Source organism: Malaya genurostris, chromosome 3 (genome assembly GCF_030247185.1).
Source record: "Malaya genurostris strain Urasoe2022 chromosome 3, Malgen_1.1, whole genome shotgun sequence".
NCBI classification, from domain to species: domain Eukaryota; kingdom Metazoa; phylum Arthropoda; class Insecta; order Diptera; family Culicidae; genus Malaya; species Malaya genurostris.
Genome location: NC_080572.1, coordinates 97,700,886 through 97,725,341, shown reverse-complemented (window position 1 = coordinate 97,725,341; position 24,456 = coordinate 97,700,886). Strand labels below are relative to the sequence as shown.

The 24,456-nt window shown below is 36.8% G+C and overlaps 1 protein-coding gene across 2 annotated transcripts; it reads right to left on the bottom strand.

Moving 5' to 3' along the window:
• Window positions 1-4,046: 4,046 nt before the first annotated feature.
• On the bottom strand, window positions 4,047-16,225 carry LOC131439239 (longitudinals lacking protein-like). Of its 2 annotated transcripts, none has more exons than XM_058610009.1 (4): window positions 16,082-16,225; window positions 14,460-14,705; window positions 14,312-14,398; window positions 4,047-4,634 (listed from the first exon to the last, which is right to left on the bottom strand). In XM_058610009.1, exons 2-4 carry the CDS (start codon window positions 14,556-14,558, stop codon window positions 4,440-4,442), a joined length of 381 nt encoding a protein of 126 aa, XP_058465992.1. In that variant the 5' UTR covers window positions 14,559-14,705; window positions 16,082-16,225; the 3' UTR covers window positions 4,047-4,439. The 2 variants fall into 2 exon arrangements, with proteins under 2 accessions (XP_058465992.1, XP_058465993.1); XM_058610010.1 differs by lacking the exon at window positions 16,082-16,225 and adding an exon at window positions 14,905-15,200.
• Window positions 16,226-24,456: the final 8,231 nt, after the last annotated feature.

Below are 24,456 nucleotides of genomic sequence, written 5' to 3'. Positions count from 1 at the left end.
GTCGCGGACCACATCCAATGTCGAATTGATAGTGCAGATCTCCTACAACAGCTAAGTTTTGACATTCTTCGGCGTAATTTGCGGTTTAATCCCTTTCTCAGAATTCCTCGTGCTAGAACTAACTATGGCTTCAATGAACCGTTTTCGAGTATGTGCCGCGTATTCAATACTTGCTCTGATGAATTTGATTTCAATTTATCTCGTAACACCATTAAAACCCGTTATCTCCGAATCTTTTCCCGCTAGTTTTATTTACATAATTAGACGATATGAATAGTTGTTAGTTAGCTTTGTAGTTTAAATAAGGGTAACTAAAGATTTCGTTATGTATCATTTGGTCAAATGTTATCTGTTGATACAAAAGATGAGAAGGTTTTATGCCGGCTGGAGAAGGAGAACCAAAATCTCAGCTCCAGCAGGCTTTTCCCTTGCTCCTAAATAAACAAATAAACAAATTAACAGATGGATGAAAAAGAGATGACCAAGATAAATACTTTAAATTGACCCCACAAATTTCCAAAAGCAGCCCTCGGGGATGGTTGTTTGTCATTGAATGTTAAGACTTATTTGTACTGAAGACGTTTAAAAATTTAATAGCAAATCCTTAGGGATTATCGAAAGTAATAAACTAATTTTGAACGGTTGTCCATAACTTGCTTCACCGCTAGTGATATTATTTAGTCGTGTTTGATGAATGTTCGTAGCAGGATAATGACAGGACCAATTTTAGATTAACGTATTAGCGATAAAATGAAAAATACTTGGACATTCGAAAGTTCAAATTACCCTTTTATTAAATATTGTGTCCATTAACTTTGACATGAACGCTGGATTCGTTCAAGAATTGTATCAAAAGGTCTCTCATTCGTCGAGCCACCACATCGTTTTTCTTAGTATTCAGTCCTGAGCAGGCCCGTGCGCAGGGGGGGGTTTTGGGGGTTTTAACCCCCCCCATGAAGAATTTTTTTTAAATTAAGTTTCATGAACAATGGAGTACTTATTATTTTAAAGTGCAAATAATTTGACAAATTCATATTTTTTATCAATTTTTTTATCAATTTATAAACTGACATAATTTGAAGTGGATGAGGCGCCTTTTCGCCTTTTGGACACCCCCCTCTCCCCTTGAAACCCCCCCCCCCCATGGATGATTCCTGCGCACGGGCCTGGTCCTGAGAATCAATATTCTGTTCTAGCGAAGTGAACATGAGGAGTGATTATACCAGTATTCTTCTTATCGTTAAAGCCAATGTATAAAACAGCAGATCTCACAACTAATGGTTCTTACATGCCACGATTTCTCCTTCAGATATGATATTCACGATTCCCATATGGTAATTCGTCAAATAATCCGGAAGTTCGGAAAATGAAATGATTTGACTTAAGCAGCTTACAGATGTCATGAATACCATCCGTTTTGAAGTAAACCACTCTTGAAAACTCACCCGAATCGGCTGAACAAACTTCAGCATGCTAAATGCAAGGAAAATATTTTCATCTGAACTCATTATTTCAACAGCAGAATCCTATCATTGATACGTAAAAAAATCGTTACATAATTTTATTTGTTCAACTCACGCCCACGATGGCCAACATAATTCATCTAACTACATCTACTGGTAAATGACATTAGAACTTGTGTTGCTGTTTACGGTATAGCTAAAACAGTCATTTGGCAAGTAATGATTTTGATACCCTATTAAGCACGTGTTTCCAAATGACGAATCAATCATGCATGTAAAATCTCCACCCAAATCTACTCGTTGCGCGCCAAAAGATTCTTTCAACGATCTAGTATTCCTTTCTTCGACGGCCAAACACTTATGCAACTCGTTATGCGCCAAACACCTATCAATGATCTAGCAATCATTGGCGACTTTTTCAGTGGAAAATTCCATTGTCTATACAAAATAAGTTTATTGGTTTTTCCCACTTTTCCGGTAAGTTTTCCTAATTTTTTTTATGTACGAACCCGGTGGGGGTAAAAACTGATCAAACAAAAAAAAAAAATCTCAATCCGTCCATCCGTTCTTACGTGATGCGATTACAAAGAATGATCTCTGCATTTTTATATATATAGATTATCTCGAGAGAATTTTTCTCCTTACAAATCCCGTTTGAATTGAAGAATGCTATACAAATTCTTCATTCCCGTTTGCACAAACGCTATTGCGAGTACGGGTCAATAAGTTCGTGACTTTTTGAATGGAACACAGGTTTTTGGATGAAAAGTTATTCTCTTTTTCAACACAGTCTCCTTTGAATTCTATACAGTTAGTCTAACGCATCTTCATATTTTGTGTTTCTTCCAAAAATATGAGCTCATTTTTGTTTTATATATCATTATTTTACCCCGGCTTTAACAACTCGCGGAGGAATATGAGCTCATCAAAATAGTCATTTGTTTGGGAACAAGCAATGTTCACTCGGGACTAAATCTGAAGAATAGGGAGAATGAGGGAGGGGTGTTTTTTCTGATGGAAAAAAATTCTCCCTCGTCAAATGAGGTCGTTTTCTTCAACTGCTTATTGAATCGACCCAATTGGTTTAAAATTAACCATGGATGGTTTTCCCCTTTTTGAAGGTAGTCAGTTGATGTGAATTCGATATTCCCACGACAAAAGGGCCTAACTGCAAATGAGAGCCTCTCTTTGTTTACTTTTTCTTTTGATTACTACGGAGCCATTATTGCAAATTCTCTAGTTTCCAATATAAATCGAAAGCTTTTAGTTTGACCTTGAAAGTTTTGCGAAGAGTAAAGCATCAAATATAAAATCAGTTCGGTAAATCGTGAAAGAAAAAGTAAACTGTCATTTGCATTTATGCCCTTTTGTCGTGGGACGGTCGAATTATATACCGCATGTATTACGGTTTGACAGCAGTTTGGGTGGCAACTGGGTTAGGTTTGGTATAAAACGAACACGACATTAACCCGGCGAACGACCGCAACTTGGTTAAAGCCGGGTATAAATAAACGATATAAAAAAACACGACATTAGAGTGAGATCTGTTGACTGAAAAACATTTCAAATGAAAATGTTGGCTAGTTTTAAAAAATGTTTTCTCTAGGAAACGATGTTAAACATTTACAATGGTCATTTTTTAAGTACCTCATGGGAAACCGCTATTTCATTTTGTTCAACGTTTCGTCATCGATTCATCAGTACATTAGCAGTTTATGTTGAACTACTCATTCCACCTCCGCTATCGCGAATTTACAATATTATAAACCAGTCTTTTTATTGTTTTTATAGCTTTGAATTTCCACATTTTGATGCAGGGACGTCTTTCTTTCGGATGGATGAAGTCTTGTTTCTTTTTTTTTTGAATTCCTACAAAATGTACTTTCTCTTCGAATACAATTGTGCTAACAAAAAATATAATAATAGCGGTACAGATTTAAATCATCATCAATCAATATAGCTCAAAGTAGAAGGAGAAAATCATGCTTCGTGGTTTTCAATCAGACAATTTTTAAAAGAGAATAGATTAAAAGTATTAAACTCAGGAAGAAGTATTCTTCAATTTGCAAGTAATGTATATTTCCTATTTTAAAATTGATCCTTTCTTTAGTATATATTCTTCAAGGGTTTTCTTTCTTACTGTAAACTTTTCTCATCCACGCGAGCAAGAAATACGCTCTTCTGCCGATTCTAACCAACGCTATCTCCTGGCCTCTATAAACGGTCACCCCTTCTTTCTCTTGTTCTGTCCATATTTACACATTACTGAAAACGCTCAATTCAGGCCAAAAGAAAACTGATGCCAGTCCAATACAAAATATTAGTTCCCTAACGTCGCACAGCTTCGCCATCGCTCGGTACAGCCACTGAAAGCTGGACCCTCGATTGCATAATTTTTTTTTCTCACCCGAGAAGGAACAGGGAAAGGCGCATCTCACATTAATCAATCAATCAATCAACTGAATAAAATTTTGGAAGATAATTGCTGTTGTCTTCATTTTTTTTGTTTTGTTTTGGAATTTGAAATTACTAAGTGTAATAAAAACTAAGAAGTGCGTGGAAAATACTGTTTCCACTAGTTGATTTTGTTTTTTTTTTGCTGTTGTATAATTAATGTTAAACTTCAATATTCTTACTATACGCACGGTCGCTCGTTCTCTTTCTCTCGTTTAGTATGTATGTATGTATGCTGTGTTACTTCCCCGATAGTAATCGATTCTATAAAATTTAACCTTATAGTACCTTTCTTCTCCATCCACAAACCGCTCGTTGTCTGTCAACGGAAACTACTAATTTACTTACCGCAGCATGCTTTCGTCCGCAGTTTGATTAGGGGTGTGTCTAGGCTTGCGTTTATTCCTGGTCTATATATTCGTATTACGAGTGTATATATATAAAGTTGATTAGAAACTATTCAACGAGCGTGTCTGGGAGAAGAAATTCAGATAAGGAAAGCCCAACAACGTGCAGCGCTTATTAACCCTCTCGCTTGATATTCGTTGGCGTCTCTGCGAGGCCCTTCACTTTCAGTCTATCAGCGGTTTTCAAAAACGTAGGCAACTGCTCCTGGGACACGTTCACCTCGCCAGCGTACATGAACTCCAGGATCGCCTGCAGATGACTGTACGAGACGTCTTTCAGGATGATGATCGGGTGCTTCGACGGGTTTTCCTGTTGGGAATTGATAAACATAATTTACAATCAGATACGCACGTAATACAATGGGAACATATAAAATTGCGATTATTTTGAGGTTTTTGAGTGCAACCGAATTGTGCGAAAAGCACATATTTATTTTTGTTTTCTTTCACGTAAATGTTTGATGAACATCGCAAACGCAAACCAACCTTCGAATTCGACGAAAAGTGGTCATGTAGATCACTGGTCACGTATGAAAGCCAGCAGACCACGTATCAATACTGTCGTCAAACTGTTGTTCACTATGGAAAGCCATGTGAGAAAATGGACAAAAAGACATCTATATCTAATGACAATGAGAGTTCTTTGACGTGAACTACAAGTAACCCCTGTACTTCTAAGACAGAAACAAAAAACAATCAAACACTCTCATAAACTGAACTATCAACCGCTACCAATATACAAAAAAATGAAATCGAGACAGACGATCCTGCGATGCTGCGAAGGATGACGAATGATACGGCTTCTACCCCAAGAAAAAGGGTATCGCATAGACTTTGCAGAAAAAATACAACAGCGATTTTTTGTATAAATAGAAACATAAATAACATGTACTAAATATCCCCGGTGAAAGACCAAAAAGTTGAAACTGGAGTTAAATAGAACTATACAAAGAAATCTTTGATCAAACGTAACGGTTCGTTGTGACGCTAATTTTACGTATTTTCTCTTTGCGAAAAATAGAAATTTATCTTATTAATGATATTTTCGCTTGAAGTTAAGCCCAACCCAATTTTGGCTCATACGCTGTCGTCCCGTTCCGTCTTCCATCTGTAGAGAGCAATCGTTGTCTAATGAGCGCTTTGTAGATGGGTAATTTTTTTGCGGTGGCGTACTTTACTATATCGAAGGGTTTTTCTGAGTGCAAAGTATGCACGGATTCCTGCCTCCTCTGAATTTCTCTAGCAAAGCAAAGCAAAGCCTTGGTATAACATTCCTGTAGTGGAATTTGACCTTCTGTTTCAACAGACTTCGCAGCCGATTCCGAGTGTACAGAACCATTGCATGGCTGGTGCTACGAGTCTACTGACACTACGAATCCTCCCAGGTCGAAGCACGAACATCCGACAACTGGTTTGTAAGACCAGTACCCTATGCATTGAACCGCCAACCCGGGACACAATTCCTCTGCTGGTATCATTATCGACGGTCACACCAATTCGTCAATCACCTCGATATTGTTACCGTCTATCAATATTCGTGGTGGGAGGCATAGTGTTTCTTCTCTAGAGTCTTTTCCTCTCATATATTTTGTTTTCGACGCATTTATGGTCTGTCGCTTCGGTTTTCAGTCCGATGTATGTTTCCATAATCTTTTCAAGGTTACGTATCACAATATCAACGTCGTCAGCGAAACCAAAAAGCTGTACGGATTTTCGGAAGATCGTACCGCTTGCGTCGATCCTCGCTCTACGAATCACACCTTCCAAAGCAATATTGAACAAGAGACAAGAGAGTCCTTCACCTTGCCGTAGCCCTCTCCGATTGAACGTAGCAAATCATTCTATTCATCGATGCTTCCCCCAATCGCGTCAGTTTATACGAAAACCCGTAGTATTCGTGCATATTTTGCCATAGCTGATCTCGATCGATTGTGTCGTTTGCCGCTTTTAAGTCAATGAATAGGTCACGACACTTCTGGAGTATTTGCCTTATCGCAAATATGTGGTCTGTAGTGGCGCGGGCCCCTGTAAATCTTGCTTGGTACGACGCTACGAATTCCTTAGCTATTGATGATAGACAACGGCAAAGGATTTGGGAGAGTACCTTGTAGGCGGCGTTCAGCAATGTAATTGTGCCGTCAAGCTTATCACCATTTTTGTAGATGGAGTATACCACTCCTTCAGTACATTCCTACGGTAGATTTTCCTCTTCGCAAATCATAGAAAGCATCGAATGCAGCGATCGATTCGAAATATTCCGATCGAATGTGCAATTTCCATTCTGCATTCCGTTCGAGTTGGGTATGAACTCGAATATCAGTTTCGTTTACTAAGAAATGAATAATATAAATAATATAGAACGTATAAGTAGTGTTGACAGCTTTGATGGTTAGTGTTCGAAATTTCTAGTGTTCCCGAACAAGAGTCGATCGAATGATACAAGTCGAACGGAATAAAGAATGGAAAATTCAAACTCGAACGAAAGATTCGTTCGTATCATAAATCCGTCGGATTGCAGAATCGGGGTGAACATTTACGCGGTACACTCTTACCAGCTGCTACCCAATTTTGAGTCAAAACCTACCCAAAGTCAACTAAAGTGAATCTCCCCAATTTTGGGTAACGAGTGATGACCTCAAAATTTAGGTAAATGTAAGTTTAGTACAAATGTTATGCCATAACAAAGCACGCTACCCATTTTTACCGATTAACTCATAGTTTGAGTAGATGACGACCTAATTTTGGGAAGCTTATAAAAGAGCTCGACAATGAGTGATTTCTCCTCAAAAATTAGGTAGAAATGATTTTCAGTGTACCTAGCCCGTTTGCGGCCGTGCTACTTATAGCGGTCCTTATATTCCTCCAGCCATCTTCAAGAGTCGCCGCGCCCAGCTGCTAAGAACTAGGTAGGTTTCAGCTTCAATCGAAAACGACATAATTCTTGAAACTTATTATTTATCACCATTTCCATTAACAACACCATACTAAAAAGCAACGAAATTTAGCAGTTTTTTCTCTCCTACGTGTTTACGAAAGAATTTCTGAGACTTTTTCTTTTACTAGTAAAATTCTGCAAAACTAATAATATTTTTTATGTAGGAGCAATGGAGGCATTATTTATGCAATAGGAACTGCCAAAAAATGTGGTACCGGTACAGGATGGCAACTTTGAGAAGCTATTTCGATTGTCTAAATGTTTGACTGAAAAGTTTATTAACGTGTTAGATAAACTCTGTTCGGAGTAACGGTTATCTAACTACGTGGTGAACTGGTGTTAAGTCTGGATTAAATTCGGTCGATAAATTGGTACGATAAGCCTTAGAGATGTGCTTTGTTTGATGGTTTATATTCAACTAACGATAAAAGATCGATCCTGGCTGTCCTATATCTCATATATATGATCAGTACAGATTCAGGTAGAAAGCAAAAGAGAATAAAAAGCTCACTATTCTATTGTGTTTGATGGTGAGAGATAAGAGTGATACAGTAGGTACAAATTTTTGGGTGATAAAGCGAATAGAGTATATGTTTGCCTGCTTGGCGTAATTGGGTTCTAAAAGATGATCTTTTAGTAAAAATGTTGAAGAGAAAATTATTTTCGTTTTCTTTTTCAAGTGTCAAAAAGATTCTTCTTGAACTGGACGGGAGCTCCAGAGTAAGAAAATAGGCGACATCTTTTGTAATTGTCTTTTATTCCAAGAAATTAGGCGGCCGAAATTCGTCTGTTGATGTCTTTAAAACTAATGTAACGTGGTTCAATCTGGTGTGGATTTTTTTTTAATTTTTTTTTGTCGTGAATACGACTTACTTTACTATGGGGCTTTCATAATTTCCCCTCTTTTCATAATTTCCCCTCTGAGAGAGTGATAAGTTTTTGATCGTGAATATCTCTTGTTGTATCTAACGAATCAACATAATTTTTGCTACATGCCATCGGAAATATGATCACAATTTTATGATAAAATTTCCAGTTGTGTGACATAATCTCAAATAGTTCAAAATTAAACTTTTCTGAAATGTTTGGTATAAACGAGTATCAAAGAGGATAATTCATACGGCGCGTTTGCCTTTCTCGTATTTTTAAAGCTCATAGCTCAGTGATCTGTGAAAAAATAGATATACCTTATGATCAAAAAAGAAGCGGAATTTTATTAAAAAACGTGATTAATCCACCTAGCAGTGAGATGATACCTTTTTTTATCAATCCGCATGTGTTTTTTTGCATGGATATTCTTAGGTGTTTTAGTTCTCATAATATTATTTTAATTATCGTCGTTTTAAACGGCAAATTGAGATTTTAATCACTCATTACCCTGTAATGTCGAAACTGCAAATCGTATCGAAATTCAATCTTAACGTGTGACAATCGAAGATGTCAAAGTAAGTTCCACTTTATAGTTTTTCGTCATTCTTTATGGTACTTCCAGAGCCGGTATTCAGGAACTAGCATAACCCAAATTTATTCGTATGACCATAAATTAATACACCACACAATTTACATCTTCTTTATCTGTATGAATTGTAAAAACTCATTATCCTGTAATTTCTGAATTGGATAAAATTAACCAGTTTTGTATGGGAAGTCCTTTAATTTGAATTTTTTTTTTGAAGTTCGATTTGACCTTTTTGAGAAAATGATTGAGCTTTGAGAAACGATTCGATACTGGAAACGGAATTTTAAAATCAGAGTAGCTGAAAGCAGTTAAATTCACCTGAGGAGTGTGTAGACATCTTTGAGAAATTGTAGTGCGAAATAAGTTTTTGGGTACCTTCCGAATCAACAACTGAATACCGCTTAAACTGAAATAAATTTATTTGGTAATCGACTATCCAAATCTGCAAACCCGATAAACCTGATTAATTTATGTGAAATGGACCTTTTTATACTAATCACCCTGTATCTACTAAACCAGAAGTCGGATCTGACTAAAAAGTAAGATATTTTATAGGATTTTAAGACCTCTCATTCGAATCATAGATGATTCTTAGATTTCATTTGAATCTTAGATCGAGATTTCTCTCGTGAATTGCATTATCAACAATCAGAAGTCGGATCCAAACGTAACCTTGTTTGGGAGTATACTACTTTTCATATGAATCTGAGTTCGTAGAAAACGGTTTAGCCATCTCCGAGAAAATTGAGTGAAATTATTTGTCACGCACGCAGTTGCTGATCTCGACGAGCTGAGTCGTATGGTATATGGAAGTCATGTTCTTCCAGCATTTATTGCTGTAAGTAGCTTAAATCAATATAATTATGGAATTACTTCCAACTCGAAAATGCTGATATCATCTGGTTAACATATACCATATTCGAACGATTATGTTGCCAAAAACGAACCGTGCTAAAATCGGTCCGAGGCAAATTGTCATAAAAAAGGATGCTGTACACAGTCTTTTTGGTACCTAGAAACAATTGTATGTAACAGTATAAAAAATCGTGTTTTACGTTGCTCCCAAGCATTGCTTTGTCATACAGCGCTCAAAACTTCTACTGCTGGAATAGGGGGAAAAGTCGCTTTTACAAAAATGTCGATATCTCCGTTAAAAATGGACGGATTTTAACAATCTATGGCTTGTTGGATAGCCGAGCGAAATCTAAGTATAAAAACATATTCTGTTTTCAAGGTCAAATGTGACAGATACTGTCAAAAAACTAAAAATTTTGACATAAAACTTCGTATAACTCAAAAAGTAAACATCCGATCTCAAAACCATTCAATAGCGTTCTGGGTGACGAGGAGATCTTTCATTTGCGACTAGTTTGACCAAAATCGGTCCAGCCATCTCTGAGATCTCGACCTCTTAGTTGACAACACACACACGGACATTTGCTCAGATCGTCGAGCTGAATCGATTGGTGAATGACATTCGGCCCTCCGAACCTCGGAAAATTTTTCTAAAGTTTGAGCGAATTCTATACCTATTTTTTATATATATATAAAAAAAGGTAAAAAGCAAAATTTCAATTTTTCATAATTTTCTTTATTATCGCCTTCAAAGTACTCTCCTCCTGCGGCAATACATGCATGCCAACGCTCGATCCAATTTTCCATACCAGTTTTATAGGCCGCCGAAGGTATGGCCTTTAGTTCACGCAGCGAATTCTCTTTTATGGTCTCTATGGTCTCAAAACGCGTTCCCCGCAATGGCAATTTGAGTGTGGGGAAGAGGAAAAAGTCACACGGGGCTATTTCTGGACAGTACGGTGCTTGGTTGATGATATTGGTTGAGTTTTTGGCCAAAAATCATCTCTTTGTCCACATCAACACGACACTGTTTTTGAATGAAATTCAGCTTTTTTGGCATCAGCCGAGAAGCGACGCGTTTCAAACCCAAAACATCAGTTAAAATGTGTTCGGCTGAGCCATAAGAGATACCCAACAACACAGCAATCTCTCTAATCGGTACATAACGATTTTGCAACACGATTTGCTTCGCCGATTCAATGTTTTCTTCAGTAACAGATGTTGTTGGGCGGCCAGGGATCTCATCATGATCCAAGCTTGTACGACCACCTTTGAAGCGTTTATATGACTCGTATGCCTGTGTTTTTCCTGGACACGATTTACCAATGGCCTTTTCTAACATTTTCAACGTTTCGGAACACTTTAATCCATTTGCAACACAAAATTTGATGCACGCACGTTGTTGTAAATTTTCATCCATTATAAAAATCGCCACACGAAAATTTTTCAATTTCTTTGTATAGACGCCAAACAAAAACTAATCGTACGATATGCGTCAAAAGTTGACAGAATGTGTATAAAAGTGTTGCCAACGTTGAGAGAATAAAAGTTTACCGATTGGACAAGCGCGGGAATTTTAAAATGAAAATTTCGGTTCTTTTTTGATCATAAGGTAATCTAACTACCAATAGAATCGAAATTTTTCAACTTAAACGTATATAGCAAAAGCATTGAAGTATTTCAATAGTACACTATTGAAAAACCTGTCTCATTTGACCCATGTCAACACCAGCCAATCAGAACGCGTTCTGAGGAAGACAACAAAATATCTGCTGCTGTACAACAAATCGTTCGAGGAAAATATTCCGAACAGTGTTTAATATCGTAGTGAGTTCCACAATTTGGTCCTTCTGAAAGGCAAGAATGAATCCCGTACAGCATTCGGATAGTTTCTTTCAATAAATTATGCAAATCCGAAATGAAATAATCGACATTAAAATTCTATATGCTGCTATTTTTATAGCCGTTAGGACCGCCCATTAGTGATAAAGCTACAAACGAAATCATGTAAAAAGAAGCCTCTCAACAAAAATTGAATCAGTTTAGATTCTATCGCCACTGCGAGCAGATGTGTTTTGTGTCGTTTGCAAAGTTAGTTTCGCTTCCGACAAGAGCGATTACGTCACAGCTGCTAGTCGTTTGCATTGGTGAGAAAACGAACGAAAAGAGGACAACGGCTCTAAAAGTTTTCTAAAGAACAATTAGGATTTCTTCTTCGCAAATCGAAGGTAAAAATCCTCAGTTTAGGGCAAATCTAGAACTGTTTCATTAGATTTGTGCACTTTTCGCTGTGTGCAATTCACAGTAATTGAGATCAAGTGAAGCCTTCTTTGTTTTTGTGAAAAAGGGGAATGTTTGCATAATTTATACAATTGATCAACTAATTGATATTCGGAAGTGTTAAGGAACATGTCAGTTGTTTTCGTATTCACGACATCCGGTTATGTCTCTGACATTACCCACTCACCTTAGTTGAAAATTTCAATAGATATTTTGTGTTGCGTCTAGAATGTATTTTCCAAACTCGTATAACGGGAATTCGCATGACATCGCTTCTGGTGGGATTTTAAATCTTTAAATTATCCCAATTCCATGGTTCATAAGCTATAAGCGATTCAGATTCAGATTCAGAGTTCATTTATAGAGTTCAGTGTTGAAATTCAGAATCCATTTTTTTCTTATTTCTAAAATCCATATCCAAAAGCTCCTGAATTTTCGTCCAGAATTCAGTTCTAGAATCCAAGGCCAGAATCAAGTTCCAGAATTCTGGAATTAAAACCGAATTTCAGAACTTGATTCTGAGCCTGGATTTCGGAACCGAAATCTGGAAATGAGATTAGAATATAGACCTGGTCTCTGGAACTGAATTTCAAAAACTGAAATTGAGGTTCAGACCAGAATACCAGAAATTCCTGTCAGGAATTCAGATATAGAATTCAGTTCCAGAATCCAGGTTCAGAATTCTGGAACTAAGTTCTGAATCTGAAATTATGGAACTATAGACCGATGAGGACTCAGACCCACAATTTAGTTGTATTCCAGATTTCAGTTCTAAAATACATTCCAGAATCCAGAGGTTCAAAGATCAGTTCCGAAAAGCAGCTATATAATTTAAAGTGTAACTGAGTTCGGGAATGAGATTCTAGAGATTTTTGAACTTAATTCTGCACCTGAACTTTAGAACTGAATTTTAGAGCAGAATACTGGATCCTGGACCGGAATTCTATTATAAAAATTGACCTACAGATCAGAATCCAGGTTCAGAATTTAGTGCTTAGGTTCAGGTTAAGAATTCAGTGCCAAAACCAAAACCCTGGTTTTGAATTCAGTTCCAAAACACAGGTTCGGTTTAGGTTTAACAATCCAGATCCAGAATTCAGTTCTAGAATTGAGTTCCAGAGTTCAGTTCCAGTATCTAGCATCAAACTTAAGTTTCAGAATCCAGATCTGAATTTCCGATTCGATATTCAGTTGCTGCTCGATACGTTGTAGATATGAAGCATGTCAATAGGCCGTTAACCGGCAGCGTATGCTGCTTTAAACGCATCAAATTTTGAATCACGATCTTCAGCCTGTTGTATAACTTTACCGTATATAGTTATACGACTAAAGATAAGCAAAATGGTTCATTTCAAAGAACCGTTCAGAACTTGTTCTCCTGAACAGTTCATTCGTACTTCAAAAATATTGAATGTTTCTGTAAAAACCGTACGAAAGCAAATAATTTATTATATTTCATCGGTAACAAACTGTTTAAAAGAGTAACATTTTTTGCATTGCTATTTCAAATAGCAATATTTCACTTTCACAAATATATTCAATTCCTGCTGCATTCTTAAAACCGCAACTACGACTGTTTCAAAATATACAGTTATTAATACACTTTCTTATAGAATTCAATCACTTTCATTTTTCTTTTCAAAAGATTAGATAACTATCGTTCTTCAACAAAGAACTTTTGTTCACTCATTTCTACAGAAAAACTAGGTCTTCTGTACCGTTCGCGATCGAATTGCCCATCTCTAGTAGTAGTCGCATATGAATGAAGAAAGATTGACTAAATTTGACGGGTGAGACAATCTCACTCATCGTTACATCATATGAAAAGGCTTATCCCCAATTCGAATTGTGCGAGCTACCAGAGGAAGGAATTTACTTATGCTCATAAATATCGTAAATCGCATATTGTGCAGCATACTTTCGGGGATGCAAAACGATTAGTTTCTTTTAGTTTGTGCTATATTTGCCTCTAATACATAAGCCTTTTTTATAATCCTTTTATCCTTTGCTTCCCATTTGCGAAAAAAAGAAAAGCCATAGCAAGTTCCATTTCTCAAAAGAACGTTATACTTCAGAAGATTTGTTGATTCAACTATCGATGTTTTTAATAAGTTTCGATCGGAACACTCCTAGATTGTTTACATTTTGACATTTGAAGCGAGAGGCTCAACCTGGGGCATTTGTACACGCGCTTAAATTTTTCAGTTGAAAATAAAATGGAAAATTCAGTGATTCTTTCGTGTATCCGGAAATTGAAGGATCGTGATGTGAATGCCAAAAGGATAAATAACAGTTATTATATTGGAGCCCGAATTAAACTCTATCTCGCATGTGACTATTAGAAAGTTGAACAGCATTATTATTATATATGTAAGAATCCCCACATTTTCCGCACTGCGTTCCAATGTGTGTTTTTTTTTAAACAAGCTTGCTCTACCAATATATACATTAGGCTTACCTCTAGCAATGATTTGAAGTACGGGCTGCACGCAGATAGCACCATCTTGTGTGCTTTGCAAGTCTGTCCTTCGCATGCCAGTGTTACCTTAAAATAATTGTATTGCACTGATTCTAATTCGAAAATAATAAATCTACGTCATACTTACGTCTGTAAAGCTTTTTTCGTTACGAAGATGCCGGAATGAAGTCACCATATTAGTTTGAAAGTCATTCCACTTAAGGAAGTACTGCTGTTGATCTGCCATTTCTGCCGTTCGCTGTAAACAATTAGTCTATCACAAAAATCCGCCCGCTTTAACTCCAGGGTATTTCACTCTTGAAAATACGCTGCACCCGAGATGACAGAGTTATCAGAAAAGGAAACTAAGGAAAAACCAAAAACAAATAAAAATCTGAAACGACAGTAATGAAGATAGTTAGAATTTAAGAAAACATTGATTTTTTGACATCATCTAATACTGTCATCATTGAAAGTTTGTACGAACTGGGAAAAGAAAGAGAAATTAGATCACAAAATAGGTGAAAATTTATCCCACGGGACGTAATTAACAAAACCGGCCGTCTCTGTTTAGACTTGAACGAACAACTTACTCCATAACTAGTCGAGTCGTCCGACAAACGGGAAAACGGATACGACACCCTATGAAATTATGATAGAGAAAATATAGTCTTTTGGAAAGTCGACAAAACAATCTCCACGACACCGCCAATTGAGTTTTGAAAGGACGGGCTTTTTTAAGGTTTTACTACTCTCACGATCAGTTCAACTCTCACGTTGAGTTAACCTTTTCCATCGGTTCGCAAACAGCAATCGTTCTTTCAATGCAACCTTACGAACACCCGTTTGTTGGACGCAGCACCTTTCTGTTGGTTTTAGGAAAGTCTCTCTGCTCTTTTGTTTATGACAGACGAAGCAAAATATATTGTGTAATATTTTTTCGCCGTCTCGAAACAAAGTCGTAAAAGCGGTGCCATGTTTACTGAGTAAACGAACTTTCATATTAATTATTAATTCCTAATCGCACCAATTGTTTGCAGCAGTCTTTCAATGGTTTAATCATAAACGTGCTATTAGCACTCAAGCCAAAGGATAAATAGGAAATTCATTGTTTGCCTTATATCATTCGGAAGAAAATTTCATTTTTTTAAGTATCGTGGGCTCTTAATTAGTGACAAAATAAACGAACTGGCAGCGCTGATCCAAAATGCGAATGGCAAATAACATCCAACAATACCATCAACAGCAACTCAAGCCATGGTGTGATGAAATCCGAATCCAAGGTCTTTCGTTACTTTCCATCAATCGAATTGCTGTTCAAGTGCACTCATATATTCTCAATCTATTCAAAGTAAACGGCTGATACATCCTTGGCCTAATAAGATGGATAGCAGCTGACCAGTTGACATCCGGGAATTTTCCAAAACGAAAAAAACGGGAACATTCTCCATTTTCCTTCAGACCTCTTTTCTAGCGCCATCTCATTCTAGCTACCTTCTAATGTCACACAAAAAAATGTGAACATGAAGAAGACACGAAAAATCATAACACTTGACTAGAAAGCAGGGGAGGCGACAGTTCCTTCAAGCTGGATTCGATCGGCACCATGAATGTACAACACGTACAATTCTCACCGTTTGCTATCGTGCGGTTAACTACACTTGGTGACTCGCGCGATTGCACTTTCAGGATGAAAAGGTAAACATTGCGATTGCGATTGACGCCTTACCGGTGGAGGAACCTATAATATTTCACTGCTTTTGGATTTACCTGTTCGAAATGTAGAAGCTGGCGCTAATTTCGGTAATTTTTAAACCGTTTTGCTGATTGATTTTCACTGGAATTTCAACGACGACGAAAGCTACGGGACACTAGAATATGCAATCGTTAGCAATGATGGCAATGAAGAAAAAATACTCACGATCACTCTCAAAATGCTCTTTATCTCTCTTTTCGTTATAACCTACTGCGGTTGAGTCTGAGCGAATGCATGCATTTGTGAGGCAGCGTTCAAAGAGAAAATCTATCTGGAAAAATGAGAGAGGAAAGCTCAAGATTTTGGCTTCGTTTTCTTTTCTACTCATTTGTCGACGCCTGTCGTTACACACTCATTGAAAAATACTTCATTTGAGCCGATCTCCGGTCGTTCCGGAACGAATAAAAAATTAAATTCAATCCTACCCTTATACGCACGGCTGCCAGACGGCTGACTAAACGCTGCCAGCGGGCAAAATATGGCTGGCAGCTATTCTGGTGACCGACTGCCTCACCGTTGCCAGACATACGCCTCAAACCAAAGATAAATTCAAGATTACAATGTCCCATACGATCCATTGAAAAATATTGGGTCTGTAATCGTGAACCAGTTGGCTCAGTAATAATGTAATTTCATTGACCCTTCGTTAATAAGCGTCGACTAGTTCCAACAAAATGCCATGGAAACAAAACAAATTACGAAGGAATCAAACATATGTTCACATTCAGCACATAATGATTTCTTGTTTCAATTAACTTTAATGCTTCGTGGGATGAGGCATTGAAGAACTAGATAAATTCTAAGCAACAGTTCTATGAAGTTTTAACTTTCTTATTTTTGGAATCACTGGATATAAGTAAAGTTGCCCAATATCGTTCATACTGTAAATTGAAAGTTTTTCAAAGATAAACAATCTTTGTCATAGTTACGACGCATCTAGCGATCCGACGCTTGTTGATTTGCTTCAAAAGACTGAAACTGACAGTGAACCGAGCTCACGGAGGGGTCCTATTCAAAAGATACATAAGAAATCGAAGATCACTCCATCGACGACACGACCTACCAATCGTCTATCAAAACTGTATCGCAAATTTAACTACCCCTCAGTAACTGGTAATGTCAAAATGAAATCGCTTGAAAATTTATTGAAACAGGCTACAAAGGTCAACAATTGTTGATTTCAAATAACAGTTACCTTATGGCGTTTTCGTTTTTAATTTGCACTACACCGGTGCAGTGCTACACTGAGGCATGAATAAACGAACAAAACTGACGAAAACATAAACAGTAACCATTGACTACAATAAACGATTCCATTGCACAGAGCTACACCAAACTTTTGATGAGTGCTACACAAGTGGTATCGGTGCAGAAAAAGTGTAGCACTGGTGTAGTGCAATTGGCAAAAACAAACGGTTTCAGTGCAGCTTTCGCTACACCGGTGTAGTGCAATTTAAAAACGAAAACGACATTAGTGTCCATTGTTATCATATGAAGATACAAGTTTCGCGTGTGAACGACTAAATTGCATATGATTGAAAAAAGTATTTGAATTTATGATTGGGTGTAATTGTGCATTGTCATTGGTTTTGGAGGTAAGTAAAGTAAGTCGTTATGAACAAGGATGTTCATTCATTATTGGTCGCGGTGAAGCAACACTAAACTCATCGTGAAGAGACGACGACCCATCTTTACTTCTCCGAATCCCCACGAGCAGAAGGTTGGTCCGATGCGATAAAACATCACAGTGAATCTACATCTTACTCTGATTATTCGCATTTAACTTTGACCCACGCGTCGTAGCTAGTTACAAAACGATTCACTCGCCACTGCAGCATGGAGCATTGCACACATCAACACAACACTAGCAAGGACTGGTCCTCAATCAAACATCGCCAGTCCCTTTGGAAGCTTGTGATATGATCTGGGCAATAGTAAAAACTAGAGTACCTATAACCAGAGTGACGACTTCTCATCCGTAATGTTGGCAACAATTCAAAACATTCCATTAGCTTTTCATTGAATTGACAGGTCGTTTGCTCGTTTGGAACTGGTAGCTGTCATTCCAAACGAACAGCTGTCGTCACTCTGATTATAATCACTCTAGTAAAAACTGCAAAGATGTCGGTACAGCAGCCGGTAGCGATCCACACCTCAGCATGGTCTCCATGATGATCAATATCTCGTCAATATGTTTCCCGCGGACCCACACGGACCGAAGAATGCGGCCAACATGAACATTCACCAACGCCATATGGAAGACTCTCATGAAATATTCAATTCACCGGCCACTGCCGATCACCAGCTGAAGGCTGGATCTGCCAAAGTCAACCATTGCGACCCAAATATGACATTACTCAATGATACAACCCTAGTTTTAAGTTAGTCGTAAATTAAAATTAGTAAAAGCCCTTGGCATCTTAGAGCTTAAGCAGTGTGCCTTAAACATTATATTCTTGAATAAAAAAAAAACAAATCTCGTCAATGCGCGAGCAGCTATCGCAACACAATGACATTATTTCAATATTTACATCCTGAATTGGAAGTGTTCACATTGTATAATTGAAAAAAAATAGACATTGATAAAACTTTTTCTTTGTTCTTGTACTGAAATTTAATTTCATTTCGTGTTCTTCTTCTAGGTAACATAAACACCAGGAATTTTTATTTCATTAAAATCGCCATCAGAGAATACTCTCATCCAGAGATGTCTATCTCCTCTGTGTGACGAAGAGCAAGCAAAATTTCTCCCCTCGCACTGACAACTTCAACGAGAGCTCTTCTCTTTCACATTTATACACCAATGTTGTGTAAAGTGTACACGTATCATGAGTGCGTTTGTTTATTTCCTTTTACCTCTTCCACTGAATCGCACCAAAGTGCTAGAGCATTAGCTAATAAATTCTCTGAGGTGGATGCAGATACTTTCACAGAGGTGTACACGCCGGTGAGCACTCTGCTGTATGGTTTTCGTAGATGAAGCGTGGACACGCAAAATCAGCAAAATAAAACAATTTATCGTAAAATTTTCGGTTTTCCTTGCAAATTTTTCATAGCAAGGCCAGATCTACTCTCTATTAATTGAAGTTCACAGAAGTGTTCGCTCTCCATCACGCGCCAGTGGTCACTTGGGTGTATTTAGACGAGAGCGCGTGTGAGCGATTCATGCGAAGAGAATGTGTTTCACTCGCGCCAGCTGCTTTAACCACAAGCACACACTCAAATGCTGTCTATTCGACACTGAGAAGAAGTGCGCTTTCCTCTTTGTGCGGTGCTTCGTTTTTTTTCATCCTCGGTGTGGCAAAAATCTGACTCTAGCGTGTATCTCTCTGGTGAAATGCCATCTCTGCTCTCATCAGGCGGGGAGGTCGTTTTCGTCTCGTACTCTTGGTGCAAGTCTTTTTCGAAAAAATCTTCATTGTTGCAACATACAGTCGATTTTCCGTGAATTAGTAGATATTGAACAACCACTTTGCCCTGAAAGAAAAAGTTTCAGAACCGATTCGTCGTTAGTATGATTTAGTTCATTTTAGTTTTTACCAGCAGGAAACCCATGTTCCGCAAACTGTTTGTTTATTTGTATTGGGAATCCTTGGCAACTAGTTCGAAGCAACTAAACAGTGTTGCTCGAAAAGATAGTTTTTATCAAATACGAGGGATCGCTCAATTTTTGGTAACTGATGGTAAATCATCAATGAACACTTTTCGAATCAATTTTTGTTCAGAGTGTCTGGTCGTGTCATCGACTTTATCTTGAGTTTATCTTTGCCTCAAACGATACAACCGTATTCATCAGGATTTTCTCACATCGAAATCTTTGACATTTTCAGCGTAGGTGAAAAGATTAAAACGGGTAACTAAGATACAGGCGACTATGTTTTGCCAAATAGGATTTGACAGCCGTCACTGAATCAATTTTGGTAGCCATCTGGTGCACATGGCTGTCCAGGTAGCCAAAAGGCCGTGTGGGTATTGGCAATTATTTGAACCTTTCTTAGGACGGCAATGGGAACCCATGGGAACCCATATAATTTCAATTATATTGTAGAATTTTAGAATCTGTTACAAAAACTGTTCATTTGAAAATGTAAGAAAATTAATTTTTTTTATTTTGTGTAAACATTTTTGATTTTATAGGATGATAAGTAGAGAAATATCGAAATCCGGATTTTGTTCCGATTCGGTTGAGGCTATTTTGAGCGCTAGAGGAATAAATCAAAAGGCGCAAAACACTATTTCTCATCATAATATCGCATATTTGGTTCGGTTTGCGCATATGTATATGGTTTTCGTATATGCGATGACTAATAGAGATGAGATGAATGGAGGTGCCGTTACCCAATTTTAAAACAAATTTCGATTATAATTTGTTCGTAGATTGGAATAATCTGGTATCATGGTCGTTGCTGACACTCAAACCTATATTTGAGATACCCATAAAAAACAGGTTGCACGTTTCAAGACAGTCGAATTTCAATTTAACGTACACTCAGAAAAATAGTATGGTAACTGTTACTATATAGAGGGCCAACTTGACCATGAGCGTATAGTGGTTTTCAGCCGACTATGAAATCAGATGATTTCAACAATAGTCAAGTTCATGTTTACTATGAATGGTATCGGCTCTAGAATAGTAATATTGAACAGTGTATTGTATGAATAACTAATACGATTGAGATGGTTAGGCTAACCATGACCGAAGATTTTTTTTTACATTGTAGTTTTTGCTATAACCAGAGTCATGGTATTTTTGACATATCACTTCTAGTTATTTTGAAACTAAAAGCAGTGGTTGATTCAACAATGCTGAAGATCAGGAAAACATGAGCTAATGTTGAAAAGTTTTATGAATTTAAATTCTAAAACAAGAACAACAAAATAATTTCATTAAACTCTATTTTATTTTCGCATCAAATCAAAATAATATACCTGGTGAAATATTGCTTAGCATTGTTTGGTAGCAGCAGTTGATCCAAGGCTCTGTTCGGTGGAGTTTTTCCTGAAGCAGGAATTGGCAGCATGAAAGAAATTATTAGCCAAGTCCAGATGCAAACCTCGATACCCACCTGCGATTTTCCGTCGGATTCGAACGAATTGAATCCGGGAATCAAATGATAATCTTCGTTTGTATCAATCGCTTGATGATGTTTCTACAGCGACCGATAATGAATAATAAACCGTATACGAGATGTTGATTTCACTGGAAAACATAACCGTTCCGTTGCCGGCAAAATTGTTGAAAAATTGAATTTCAACGACGGAAACTAGTAAGGCTACAAACTTTACTTACCTGCAAGACCTACCAAAGTACACAGTCACAATATAGAATATTTTTTGAAATCCATCACTGATGTGTTACCCATGTACGTAATTTTCTGCTAAATTGTAACTTTATGTGACAATAACAGTACACCCGTTCATTGACAATTTGTATAGTCAGCACAATCGAAATACATAGTAGGTTGAAAACACTATACGATAATGTGCTTACTTCATAAATTCTGTTGATATGGACTAAATGAATAGTGTTTACAAACTTCATAATCGTCTTTTAAACCATGTATCTATTTATGGTAACATAATTATATTGTGAACATATTTACATGGTTGCAATAACTATTTCGCTTCTCATATATATCAAGGCTCGAGAGCAATTTCACCTTACTAGAAATTGTGATTTTAACTATTTGTTCTTATATTTGAGATGACTACCATTGTCAGGATGACCATGCCAGAGAAGTCACAAATACAAATAGTTTAGTCAAGTCGTAGTCTTTGTTGTCTAGTAATTTATACAATACAAATGGTGAATAGTCATATATCATGATTGTTGACACTTTTTAAGCGTATAGTTGAAATGACAATAAAAAACAGGTTACGGTTACTATGTTTTTTTTCTAAGTGTACGTTTTCATATCAAGCTGATATGAAGCGAGCGATAAATTCACTAAATAGCTAATCAAACTTTGATATTGAAGAAGCGTCCAACCCGTTTTTACAATTAATCCCTGTGTAAAATATATTGGCATTCATGTGTTACTGATATAGAATGTCAAGACATGTCTTACAAAGACAGTTGTTGAATATTCGAGTCCCGACCTGGAAGGACTCTTAGTGTCAGTAGGGTCGTATAATAAGCTATAATCGACTGCGAATTCTGTTGAAACATACGGTCAAATTCCATAAACGGAATGTAACACCAAGTTCCATTGAAAATTCATAGTCAATAAATTGACTAATAAAGTTATCTTGTATTTCGTGTTTCAGATCAGGTTATAGTTTACGTGCTTTGCACATGATGTCATCGTATTACAAATCTTATGATGGATCAAAAATCATCAAAATCAATTCAATAAATCAATATGAAAAAAATGGCTCTATTAAAATATTTATGACTCTACAATATTCAATATCTAATTTATCACTACACTGAGGTCTTTTTTTATGCGGTCGTTTTTTATGCGGTTTTTTTTACGCGACTTTTTTTATGCGAATTTTCAGAGTTATGCGGTTTTTTTTTATGCGAAGTTTCAGAGTTATGCGGTTTTTTTTTATGCGAATTTTCAGAGTTATGCGGTTTGCCCTTCTGCGGTCTTTTTTATGCGAAGTTTCAGAGTTATGCGGTTTTTTTTATGCGAATTTTCAGAGTTATGCGGTTTTTTTTATGCGAATTTTCAGAGTTATGCGGTTTTTTTTATGCGGTTTTTTTTATGCGGTACGTAAATTCGCATAAAAAAAGACTTCAGTGTATTATAGTTTTCATACGAACATCTTATGAATTCCACAGTATAAGAGAGAAGTTATGTTTGTCATAGAAATTTCGCACAATGTTCCAATAAACTTCGTATGAATTTTTATTGACATTCCAATTTTCGTGATTTCATAAGGCAGTCTTACGATTTGCATACGATATTCTTGTGGCTAAAAACCACACGATATCTTTTTTTCCCTTTATGGGCTGCTCTGGCCGAGGGGGGTGGTTACAACGCTCCGCACTTTCCATACTAGACGAACTAGGCTATGGTGCCCAAATGAATACTAGTAACGAAGGAGGAAACCGACCAATCATTGATAGGTTCCCTCCAGCATGTAACCCAAGCGACAGATTCCTTCACGGTTATCAATTTGCAATGAAAGATACGAATATCTTCTATTGCAAGTTCACCAGAGAGTTTGTCGCTTGGGTAGGAAGTGTGTGCTTCACCCTGTAACCAGTCAATCATTGAGTCGTGCGTCTGTATCGTTTTGGTATTTTGTCATCGTACCAACTGCTTCTGTGTCTTAAATGTCCTAGTCGATGAAACTTTGGAAAATTTCGCATTGTACCCGCTTCGGTCTTAGCCCTGCTTTCCTATATAGTCTTTTATGTCTGAAGTGGTACTTACGATTATTACTTTAAAGTTCCTAAATAGGTGTAGATAAGTTTGGTCTACTAACACTATCAATTCTAATATACTCTAATTGTTTCTATCTTTGTCGACGTTACGTTTCCTTTTCCCCCATTGCATTGTTTTTTACTATGCCGGAGAAACCTGTTAATATCTCAAGCTGATGCATTATTAAGAATAAAGGAATAATGATAATACTACTACTAATAATAATAATAATAATAATAATAATAATAATAATAGTAATAATAACAATAATAATAATAATAATAAAAACAATAATAATAATAATAACAATGAAAATAATAAAATTATTAATAAAAATAGCAGTACAGTTACCTTTTTCTTTTATCATTACGTAACTTACCAAAAGTTAGGTAATTACATAAAATACCTATTTTTCTTTATTTTCTTGGGACGTTCTAGAGTCGTTTTCCTTGGTCTTGAATCTTCGATGATAATCCTTTATTTCAACAGGCTCGTTTTTCGTCAAGAAAATAAAATAAAATCAGGTGTTAGTGAGCTTGTTAAATGATATAATGCAAATTGCACATTTAACACTAGATTGTCCAGGAAAGTCAGAATATGTACACAATGGAAGGGTTGCTTAAAATTGCTTAAAATTCTGTGATCTTTTTTATTCTATATTTAACGATATATGCACAAAGGCACACTGCACTAGCTTTTAGTTATTCTGTCAGTTTTTTTTAAAGAGAGAATCTAATCATTTTGACTGCTTTTGAGCACTTCAGGTTTTGGGCTCTCTAGTGTTGAGCACGCATCCAGGGAACAAGAACTAGGGTAACAGAGGTATTTTGGCCCACTTTAGGATTGATTTTATTTTGGCCCACTTTGAATAAATATCCACCAAATGTTGAAATATCTTTCAAAAACCCTTCCGCAATAGGTAATTTAATGTGTTTACCTTCAAATTTATGTAACATGAGTTACTTCACATCAATTAAATCCGATAAAATCGATAAAGTTTGTTAGGTGGGCCA

What these genes read in the sequence shown, in the direction of transcription:
- LOC131439239 (XM_058610009.1), bottom strand. Translation starts at nt 14,558, where the DNA reads ATGGCAGATCAACAGCAGTACTTCCTTAAGTGGAATGACTTTCAAACT. An exon ending in ACGAAAAAAGCTTTACAGAC is followed by an intron (nt 14,399 to 14,459) that starts GTAAGTATGACG and finishes AATTATTTTAAG; the next exon opens with GTAACACTGGCATGCGAAGG. An exon ending in ACTTCAAATCATTGCTAGAG is followed by an intron (nt 4,635 to 14,311) that starts GTAAGCCTAATG and finishes AATTCCCAACAG; the next exon opens with GAAAACCCGTCGAAGCACCC.